The sequence below is a fragment of the Strix uralensis genome, chromosome 17, assembly GCF_047716275.1.
Source record: "Strix uralensis isolate ZFMK-TIS-50842 chromosome 17, bStrUra1, whole genome shotgun sequence".
Taxonomy (NCBI): Eukaryota; Metazoa; Chordata; class Aves; order Strigiformes; family Strigidae; genus Strix; species Strix uralensis.
In genome coordinates this window covers 17,127,128-17,137,469 of record NC_133988.1, presented here as the reverse complement: position 1 = coordinate 17,137,469, position 10,342 = coordinate 17,127,128, and the positions used below count along the sequence as shown (strand labels likewise).

The 10,342-nt window shown below is 65.2% G+C and overlaps 1 protein-coding gene across 1 annotated transcript; it reads right to left on the bottom strand.

Moving 5' to 3' along the window:
- Positions 1-1,081: 1,081 nt before the first annotated feature.
- Positions 1,082-10,133, bottom strand: ASPHD2 (aspartate beta-hydroxylase domain containing 2). Its single transcript, XM_074887467.1, has 4 exons — positions 10,014-10,133; positions 5,999-7,108; positions 3,629-3,742; positions 1,082-2,702 (listed from the first exon to the last, which is right to left on the bottom strand). Exons 2-4 carry the CDS (start codon positions 6,885-6,887, stop codon positions 2,593-2,595), a joined length of 1,113 nt encoding a protein of 370 aa, XP_074743568.1. The 5' UTR covers positions 6,888-7,108; positions 10,014-10,133; the 3' UTR covers positions 1,082-2,592.
- Positions 10,134-10,342: the final 209 nt, after the last annotated feature.

The window sequence follows — 10,342 nt, the reverse complement described above, 5'->3', positions numbered from 1 at the left end:
TCCAGGAGCAGCTGCGAGACGCAGGGCAGGGCTGCCAGGCAGCTCCTGGCTGCTCCGCTCCCCCGAGGGAGATCCTGCCGTCTCCTCGCTGGGTGTTTTGGGAAGTGGTTGTGTTCTCTATCAGGAAACACCAAGAAGTTGAAGTAAAAGCCTGAGAGGGACAGGAGGGAGTTTTGGCACAGCAGCAAAGCACAAAATAGATGCTTTTGCCTGCTGTCGTCAGGAATCTTCCGCTACAATCTGCTGTGCCGTCTGTCGGTGGTGGAACAGCTGGGGCGGCTTCATTCCCGTTTGCTTCTTGAACTGCATCTGGCCACCAAGACCTCATTCTGTCCTTTGATTGTTAAGAGGAAAGTTGTCTTGGGGTAGTGCAGCAAAGAGCTCCAGGCCCTTGACTCAATGGTTGCGTCAGTATTTAAAAACGGGTCACTTCAAGTACGACAGGATGAGGAGCAGCTGCTGCCCTGGCTGGGTCCTGTCTGAGCGAGGGGCAGTGCTGCCGAGGGGGCCAGGGGCTTTGCATGGGGCTATTTCTTGCCTTGCCAAGCTGGCCCTGCACTCGGGGCAACTCTGGGCACCGGTTTTTGGGCAGGAATGAAGCAGCAGCCCAGCACCCTCCTCCCAAGAGCCGCTCCCAAAGCAGCTGCCTGCTGCCTTTCGTGCTCAGTGCAGGCAGCTGGAAGCGTTTGCCAAACTGCTTTGTTTGAGGACTCTCAGGCAGGCTGGTGGCCCAGCTGCAGAGCCTGGGGGGCTGAGCTGGGGGACAGACAGGGTGGCTGTAGATGCAGGGAGATACAAAGCAGATACTCCCTGTGCTCCTCGGAGCGTGGGCTGCAGGTGAAATCCAGGCCAGGGAGGCTGGAGCTGATCAGAAGTGCGCTGGGACCGGGTGTTTTACAGCACTTCCCTCGCCCAGCGCGTCCCTTGCAGACTCAGCCCGGGCCCATCCCCTCCTCCCACCCTGCAGCTCCCACTTTTCCAGCGTTTCTCCCCAGCAGCAGCCGGCCAAGCTGGGCTCAGCAGGACCCAACCCCTCGGTGGTTTCCTTGAGCCTGGACTATACAGCAGGAGGCAGAGCCCGTTCTGTTTTCAGCACAACTGTTTATTGATAATCTTTGCTTATCCACTGTATGAATGTTACCAAACCGTAAGACAGTTACCAAGCCAGCCTGCTCCCTCGGGGTCTGCTTCCAGGTACTCGATGCGTGTAGAAATCATGCACTTCAGATATTCTGTAACAAGACAGGTGTAAAAAATATCTCGGATGTATTTGAAATCTCTGCCTGATCTTGCAATCTAATCACTGAAAAATCTGTAAAGAAGTCGGAGGGGAGCGGGGCTGCGTTCCCTCCCGGGCGGGGCGCAGGGCCGAGCGCTCCCCAGGGCCGTGCTGAGGCCCCCGAGCGTGGCCGGTGGCGCAGGGGCAGCGCTGAGCACCCAGGACATGCTGTGCTTCACGCCTAGCACGTTCCAAACCCCACGGCAGCTCTGCACCCCCAAAGCCCCCAAACAAACCCCGGATGCTGGGCGGCTTCGGGAGAAGCGTCTTGCTTGCTGGGTGGGCAGGAGGGCTGCAGAATTAAACTCCCCCGGCCTTTGGAGACCTTTCCTCTGCTGTCAGGTACGCGTGAGCTGCCTCGGGTGCTTGCCCTGGCGCGAGGGAAGGAGAAGATGGAGCAGCAGAAGGCAGCTGACCTCCTTTCTTCCCCAAAGCCCTGCTCTGCCTTCCCAGAGTGTCCCTGCCCCTGCGGGGGATTCCCAGCTTGCGCTGTCAAAACTGAAGGTTGCGGGTAAAGCAGGGAGGGGATTCGGGCAATTGATGACGTCCTCGGTCACATTAAAGAGCAGGACTTGGGCTTGCTAGTGCCTCGCTGGGGCTGGGGGCCCCTGCAGCTGCGAGGGCAGTCGGGGAGTGGGGTCTTCTCCCTGCCTGGGGGGGCAAAAAGGTTTCTCGAGGCTGGGGAGCTGTGGGCATGCGAGGGGGGAAGCAGGAGCCCCTGGGCTTGTGGCGCAAGAGCTCTCTGTGTGCAGAGTGTTGCCCTGCCTGCGCTGCCCTGCCTGCGCCGCCCTGCCTGCCCCAGCCCAGGGGGTGCGTTGTGCCCACTGCAGCGTCTGTCTGTCCATCCATCCAGGGACCGCAGCCGGGACGGGGGCAGGCTGAGCGCAGCCTTGGGCAGTTTGCCTGGTTTGCCGTTTTGGTGTGTGTGTGTGTGTGTTGTTCTGTTGATGACCACAACAAGTTTTACATTATTACATTCAAACAAACACCCTTGGTTTTGTTACTCTACTTCTGAACACCGCAAAACACAGTAGCAACATAACATGGACGAGAGTGGTGCTGCAGCTAACCGCGGAGGGAAGGCGATGCGCTGTCGTGTTGGAAAATAATCCCTGAAGCCAACGATGGAAGGGGAGAGATGGGCGTTGATACACGTCGCAGTTTCCATTTACAAAGAGCCCCCGGGAGGGAGGACCTCGAGGCTGTGTGCTGGGAGGAAGCCTCCAGCGCGGTGCCGGCCCCACGGCGTTGCCGAGCCGTCCCGGCCGCCCGCCCGCCGGCTGCCCTCGAACCCACCGCGCCCAGCGGCGCCGTCATCGTCCCGGCGCGAAGATGAAGTCGAGGGCTTGGCGCTCGGCGGCGGCGACGTTGGGGTGCCACAGGTCCACCATGAAAACCACGCGGGGCCCCTCCTCCGGCGGACCTGGGTGGGGGGCAAGCACAGGGTGAGGCCGGCTCTTGCCCCGATGCACGGGTGATGGGCTCCACCCCGGGGGGCTGCTGCCTGCGCCCCGTACAACTCCAGTAAACGCCCAAACTGCCGCTTACTGGGAGCCCAGTGCCTCCAGCAGCTGGCACAGGGCAGCGCCCTCCCTGCTGGGGCTCCGGGGCTGCTTTGTGCCCTTGGCCCCGAGGTTTCCCAGCGCAGGGCAGCAGCCGCGGCGCTGCGCTCGCCCTCTGTGCAGCTGCGTGGCAGAGCCGTGCAGGGAGCTGCTGCCGCTGCGCAATTCCAGCCTCCCCGGCCCCGCGGCGCCGCACCGAGCTGCGCCTCCCCGTTCCGCAGCAGGGTTGATGCGGGAGCAACAGCTTTTGTTCTCCCACTCCCTTCATGCGCTCCCCTGCGTGAGGCAGCTCCGCTTGAGGCTTTTATGCCATCGGTGACTAATGGCGGTTAATCCGGGAGAGCTGAAGCGGAACAGCCTCCGTCAGTGACGGAGAGAGGCAACAAAACAGGCCGGCGTGAAGCTTTTCTCCCTGCGCGGGAGACAAAGGCACCTCCGGCACGTCAGTGCTGAGCTGCTGCCTTGCACCAGGGCCGCTGCCACCAGCCAGGGCGGGAGGAGGCCGAGGCTGTCAGCACCAGAGCCTGAGCTGCTGCCGCGGCGGCGAGAGAATCGCCGGGCCCTGGGCTGCACTGGCAGCACCGTGGCAAGCGAGTCAGGATGGGAGCGAGCCTTGCGGAGGCTGAGGAGGGGGCTCCGGGGCTCCACCACCTGCAGCAGCGGGGAGCATGGGTGAGGGACGAGCCCCACCAGGCCAGGAATGGGGCTGCTGTCGTGTCACCCCCCAGCCCTGCAGGCAGGAGGAGGGATGGGGCACGGTCACCCGCAAGCTGCACCTCGCACTTACCTTCGTGGAACGCCGTGTGCAGGAAGGAGTCATCGAAGAGCAGGCAGCGGCCCTCAGCCCAGCACTGCGGCTCGCCCCCCACCACCAGCTCACAGTTGCTGGGTGTCTTCAGACCTTCGGGCACAAAGAGAGAGAGGACAGGGAGGGTGAGGTGGTGCCACCGCACTCCCTGCAACGAGGGAGCAGCCCTGAAATGCGAACGGTGAGCTCCCTGCGAGCTCCCCGCTGCTGCCCGGGGGTTGCTTCCCTCCGGAGACCAGCAGACGCTGCACCAGGCCCAGCACATGGCAGGGTCCGGGGTTCAAAATGTGCCCGAAGCTGGTGCTGCATTCGCAGGCAGACACCGCTCAGCCCCTGCCTGCTCCCCTGCCGGCTCCATCCTGCCCCCTCATCCCCAGCTGTTGCCGTGCACCCCCCTGAAGTCACTCGCTGTACCCCAATGCACCATGGGGACCCTCTTTTGACCCTGGAACACGGGGCACACGCAGGAAGCCAGTTCCCTGGTGCATTTTCCAGCTTCAGGACCAAAGGCAGAGCCCACGGCAGAGCCGCTGCCGTTCCCCTGCCCGCAGCAAGGCTGGGGCGGGAGGACACGCTGCACTGGGATCTGTGAAATGGGCCCCACTCCTGGCTCTGCCACAAGCTCCCCGTTTGCCCTGACATCGCTCGGCATCTGCCTCGTCGCTCCGTCCCCCACCCAAAATGCTGCCACATGGTGACCCGCCAGGCAGCTGCAAGGACAGAAATTCAGTGGGGGGGGTCGCAGGGAAGAGGCTCTGTGAAGGCTGAGTGAGGAAGGACAATCCTAGAAATAAAATGGGTCTTTTCCTAAAATAAAGGGTCAATCCCATCAGCCCCGGCATCCGGAATGTCACCCCCCGCAGTGCCAGGGACCGCTGGAGCTGGTGCAGAGCCAACCTGCCCCGAGGATGCAGCCGTGGGGGAGAAAGGGGTCAGGGCTCACACGGCTCACGGACAGCAGCGATGCAGCAAACGAGCAGGAACCAATCTCGCGGCGATGCTAAAACCAAGCGAGCGCAGCAGGGGCTCCCGGCCACCCGGCAGTGCCAAAAGCCGCTCTGATTTTCTAATGGGTGTCTCAAAGCCTACAAAACCCAGGTTTCCCTGCGCAATGGCCTCAACTGGAGACGCTCCCACTGGAAAGGGGGAGTGGGGCATCTGGGGGAGAGGGGGGCCAGCAGCACCCAGCCCTTCCATTGCACCCGTGTCCCTTGGAGGGGCAGAGCTGGGGCCTGCGCTCAGGCTGGTGGGTGAGAGCACGAGGCACCTGCCGGGCACGGTGCTGGAGGGCCAGCGCCCGTGGAGCTGATGGGGCTGGAAAACACAGAAAGACAAGGGAATGACCTGCATGGCTTATCTCCCCGCTGCAGGGCCGGCCCCAGCTCCACGCTGCTGGGGCTGGGTGCTTTTGGGCCAGCCCAGACCTCTCCTCACTGGCCCCCTCCCAGGAACCGCTCTCAGCCCCTTGCGAGGGCAGCGTGTCCCCCCAGTGAGAGCGGGGAGCCGGTGGTGGGCTCTCCCCATGGCTCCCCAGGCCTGGAGAGCTCCCCGGATCAGCTCGGAAGACCGATTCCCGTTGGAAATAAATGGCCAGTCACCGCCTGAGCATGTTTACCCACGAGGAGTTGGCTGAACAAGCGCATTTGGTGTTTGCCAGCAGGGCCCGTGCGGTGCCTCCCCCGGCACGATCTGCGCCGCTTCCAGTGCCGTGAGTCCCGACCATCTGTGCCGCGTGGGCTCCCCCCGTCCCGGGTGCCTGCAGGGTGGGGGAGCACCGTGCCGCCAGCCCAGCGCTCACCCTGCCAAGAGGGGGGATACCCCAGCACCCCCCACCCCTGATTTCCACCAAAGCATCATCTTTGCTCTCATCTGCCTGTGTCACGCACAGGGCGCCCGAAATCCCGGGAGAGGGGGAGCTGCTGGAGGGGGGGCCCTGGGAGACAGCTCGGTCCCTGGAGCAGCACCCCAGGGCTGCCCCCGGCACCCAAGGGTGGGGAGGTGGGTGCTGCCTGCAGCGTGGGGGTTGTGCGGAGACCCCTGCGCAAAATCAGCCCTGTCTCTCGCACTGGTGGGAGGAGGAGGAGGAGGAGAAATGCTCCTGCCGCCGAGCTGGGGACCCCAGGGAGGTCGGGTACCGGGGGGGGACCAAGCACTGGCCTCTCCTGGGGAGGCTGCTGCCGCCAAAGCCCCAAAACCTCCCTCAGGCACCTGCGCTGGCCCCAGGGCCGCAATTAGTGGCTGAACTGGGAGACCATGGGGTGCCCTTTGCCGAGCTCCTGCACCCCCAGGTGTGGCCGCGGCCCCCCCCGTATCACCCGGGCAGGACGAAGCACCCCGCTGGGCACTTACCTAGGTGGCAGCGGATGCGGATGTTGGTGGGTCCATAGTGCTCGGCGATGACGGTGCCCGGGCTCAGCACGGAGATGCAGGCGTTCCCAAAGACATTGTTGCCAATGCAGGTGCGAAGGCTCCCGAGCAAGCGGTACGTCCGTGGGCATCGCCTGCAGTTCCTGGGCACGCACATGCCCTGGTTCACCAGGTAGAAGGTGAACCACTCCCCGCTGGGCGTGCTGTTCATTTTCCATCCTTGCGGGAGGCTGCAGTTTGAGAAAGCTTTGTAGAGGGTCTCAAACTCGCACAGGATGGTCTGGAAGTTGCGCTCCAGCAACTCCACGTCGTGCTTTTGAGCGTCCCGGGAGAAGTAGGGCATGGTCGGCAAGTCCGGCAAGAAGAAGACTTCTGGCTTCTGGATGGAGGGCCGGCTGTTGAGGTAGCGGCCCTGCTCGCGGATGCCCTTGTGGATCCTGCCCATGCCGGACCAGGAGTAGCGCTTGGCGTACTCCTGGAGGTTGTGGTAGAGTTTCTGGTTGAGGCCGTCGTGGTGCGTGCAGCGCACACACTCGGGCGAGTGGCAGTAGACGTACCCGTTCTGCACGCCGTTGGCCTCGGCGCTCTGCATCAGGGCGTTGACAGTGGTGTAGGCGCGGGGCTGCTCCCGCCCGACGTGGTAGCAGTACCACACGAAGAGGACCAGGAGGCAAGCGACGGCGGCCAGGGCGGTGGCGTCGCAGTCCCGGAAAGATTGGATGCCGGTGGCGATGAAATCCCGGAGTCCGTCCAGGGACCAGCTCCAGTCCAGCAGCCACTCCAAAGACATGGTGGTGCAGCAGTGGGGGGTGGGTGTGCACAGCGGGGCCCGGCGATCAGTCCTCGTGGTCCTCAGAGGCACCCACACCATGCAGCTGGGCCAGGGCGTGGGGGGGAAGGGGCTGCCATGGGGAAGCGGAGCTGCGGCTCTCCCCGGCGCACCCGGGAGCTCTGCATCGGCAGCGGCAGCCGGCAGCTCCCGGGGAGGCTGCCCGGGGGTCCCAGCGCCGCCTGTCAGCAGCGACGGGCCCGGGGGGTCCCCGCCGGCGCTCCTGGGCCGATCATCCTGCGAGGCAGCGCTGGAGGGAGGCTCTGGGGAGAGAAACCCGGAGGTGTTAGGGAGGCAGTTTGCCCTTGGGGTCCCTGCGGGGCTCGGGGTGCAGCTGGGGCTGAAATTTGGCTGAGGTGGCAGCGGAGCAAAGCTGTGAGTAGACACTTAGGAGCCCTTTCTTGCAGTGCATCCATTTACCCCCTCAATCTAAATGCTCTGAAGTGTCTCTCCCTCCAGAGGCTGAGCTGTGGGCCCCAAGCCTGCCCGGGAGCCCAGCGCTGGGTTGGCCTGGCGAGGGCACGGTGGCCACAGTGGCGGAGGGGGTTGGCTTGAGTTCACCAACTCAACTGATTTCACCAGCCAGAGGTTACTGGCTTGCAGGTCACAGGAGCTGAGCAGCTCCCAGCCTCACCGCAATGCCCTGCCTGAGAAGCGGAGCCTGTCCTCCCTCCCCGGGCAGGGGACAAATCCGATACACGACCAGTGGCCTCTGGCTGTCCCCTCCCCAGTGACCTTCAGGTGCCTCTGCCCTCCCTCACTGCCACAGCTCTTGGGAAAGCAGCTCGGTGAGAAGAGAAGATGCCCCAACTCCTCATAACCACAAGTGACGTTTGCTCGCCCCAAACGCCCCCCCTGAGCAGCGGGGCAGAGGGCAAGGCTGCGGGTGAGAAACGGAGGGGAGACACAAACCAGGTTGGGAAGGACACCGAGAGCCTACAGCCCACTGCCAGCACCAGAGGAGAGCATGTAATTCCAGGTGTGCTACAACTCCCTGAAAGGAGGGTGCAGAGAGGGGGGATGAGTCTCTTGAGCCAAGGAACCAGCACCAGGACAAGAGGGAATGGCCTCAAGCTGCGCCAGGGCAGGGTCAGACTGGCTCTTAGGAAGGATTTCTTTGCAGAAGGGGTTGTTGGGCGTTGGAATGGGCTGCCCAGGGCAGGGGGGGAGTCCCCATCCCTGGAGGGGTTGAAGAGTCGGGTTGACCCAGCGCTGAGGGATCTGGTGGAGTTGGGAACGGTCAGTGTGAGGTTCATGGTTGGGCTGGAGGAGCTTCAAGGGCTTTTCCAACTGAGACAGTTCTGGGATTTACAGCAGCTGAAGAGGAGTGTTGGCGGGTCAGGGCTCCACACCCTGCAGATGCCGGGGCTGGGCGGGGGGGGTCACAGCTCATCATGGAGCACGGAAAGCGGTGAAGGATAGAGGCTCTCACCCAATCTATCTGTGCCCAGACTGCACCTCAGGGCAGGGGCTGTGGGGCAAACACTGTCTGGGAGGAGCGAAACAAGGCCGGTGCAGGTAAGGGGAGGGGAGATGCCATAGGAGCTCCTCAGTAAGAGCACAGGGGGAGCAGGATGGGTTTACCAGGCAGGGAAGCCATCCAAACCCTTCCCAGCCCTCCCTGCCAAGGTCCTGCGGCCCGTTAATGAATGTGCAGTTCCCTACGGATGTGCTGGGACAGGCTGGGCAGGGCTGGGGACAGGCTTCAGGCAGCTTTCCCCCCCGGGGGGGACACCCACACCTCCCTCCATCCCACCTCCTTATAGCACGTTGCCTGCATGCCCCAGCCCGGGATCTGCAATCCACGTGGCACGTCGCAGCTTCCTGGGAATTTTAAGATAAGTTTCCTCCATCCCCACTGGCTGGCATCCCTCCAGCCACGTCAACTTCTCCAGCCCGGGGGCCTCGCTGCGGACCCGGTGCCAGGGAGGGTTCCCCGAGCCTGGCACAACCTCCCCGTGCTCCTCCACGGCGCCGGAGCGTGGCCGGGCAGGCGGGCAGAGCCCTGGCGTGATCTGCATTCAGGGTGGCTCTCGCCCTGACAGCCAGGCTCGCAGGGAGCCGCCTCGGCGCAGCAGCCGACTGGCAAAGAGAGTGCACGGGGAGGGGGCAGAGCTGGGGGGTCCCAGAGCCTCGGGGTGCCCGAGCCAGAGTCTCTCACACCCCAGCACAGACATGGCCCTACTGCTGCCCCGGGGCTGCTCTCAACGCCTCAACGGGGGAAAATCAGGGGGAAAGCAGCATCGCAGCGGAAGGAGATGAAACCCCCCGCGCCCACGTTGCCCAGCCCTGGAGCCTTCGAGCCGCCGAGCCCCGCGGCTGCAGCGGGATGCTGGGGGCAGGGACCCTGCAGCCCCGACACAAAACTGCCCAAACCCACCTTCCGCAGGGCTCGTGCCGGCGGAGCAGGGCCCCAAACGCCGGCACCGCTGCCGGCAGGCGCTGGCGTGGCCGGGACCCGCTGCTGGGCCGGTTGTGCCGTTGTTCCTCCAGCCCCGGCGTGGCCGAGGTGGGCAGTGGCATAAAGCACCCCTGGCCTGAGAGCCAAGAAAAGGCTCCTCAGCTGATAAACCCCGTCGGAGCCAGCCCAGAGGGGTGGAAATCGATTCCACATCGCACTGAAGTTGTGCAGGACGTGGAGGCGAGCACCGTGCCAGGCAGCAGCGGCGTTACATAATGAAGGCAGCGAGGCTTCGATGCAGCAGAAAGTTGCATCCTGGCGGCTCCGCGGGGGCCCCCGGCGTCTCCCCGAGGAGGTGGGGTCCGCTGGGGATCCCCCAGGCCGTGGGCCTGGCGGTGACGGGGACGCGTGGCGGGGCCGTCCTTGGCTCGGCACCAGCGTCGTCGCCTTCGGCAGCGGCGCGGGGAGCGTTGGGGTGAGGCAGGAGCTACTCCGGAGCGTCACCCCGTCCTCCGGCAGTGCCACCCCGCCGCTGTCACCCGGTGTCACCGCTGTGGCCGCATCACCCGGGGCGGCCGCGCTGGTGTCACGTCACCCAGCGTGGCGGTGGCACCTGCCACCGCGGTGTCACCCGCTGCGGCCGTGTCCCCCCGGCCGACACCGAGCCACCGCACCCCCCCACCATCCTCCATCCCCCCCCACACCCCCCCCCCCCCCCCCCGCGCCGTACGATGCGGTTCGGTGCGGTGCGACGCGGCGGTACCGACCTGCTCCCCGGGCCGGGCCGTGCGGGGCCGCCGCTCCGCGCCGTTCCGCGCCGTTCCGCGCCGCTCCGCTCACCGCCCGCGGACCACAACTCCCAGCAGCCCGGGCAGGAGGGGCCCGCACCGCCCCCCACCCACCCACCCCCCCCCCCGCCCGCCCGCCGCCGGGCCCGCAGCCTGCGGGGCCCCCCCCCAACCCCGGCGAGGCACCGCCCGCCCGCCCGCCCCTCGCCGCGGCCTCGGGGCGGGGCGGGAGGGAGGGGAGGGAGCAACGGGGCTGCGGCAGCGGGGAGGGGGGTCCTGGGGTTGGGGAGCAGGGGGAGGTGCTGGTC

What these genes read in the sequence shown, in the direction of transcription:
- ASPHD2 (XM_074887467.1), bottom strand. Translation starts at nt 6,887, where the DNA reads ATGGTGTGGGTGCCTCTGAGGACCACGAGGACTGATCGCCGGGCCCCG. An exon ending in CCGCATCCGCTGCCACCTAG is followed by an intron (nt 3,743 to 5,998) that starts GTAAGTGCCCAG and finishes TTGTGCCCGAAG; the next exon opens with GTCTGAAGACACCCAGCAAC. An exon ending in GCACACGGCGTTCCACGAAG is followed by an intron (nt 2,703 to 3,628) that starts GTAAGTGCGAGG and finishes CCCCCCACCCAG; the next exon opens with GTCCGCCGGAGGAGGGGCCC.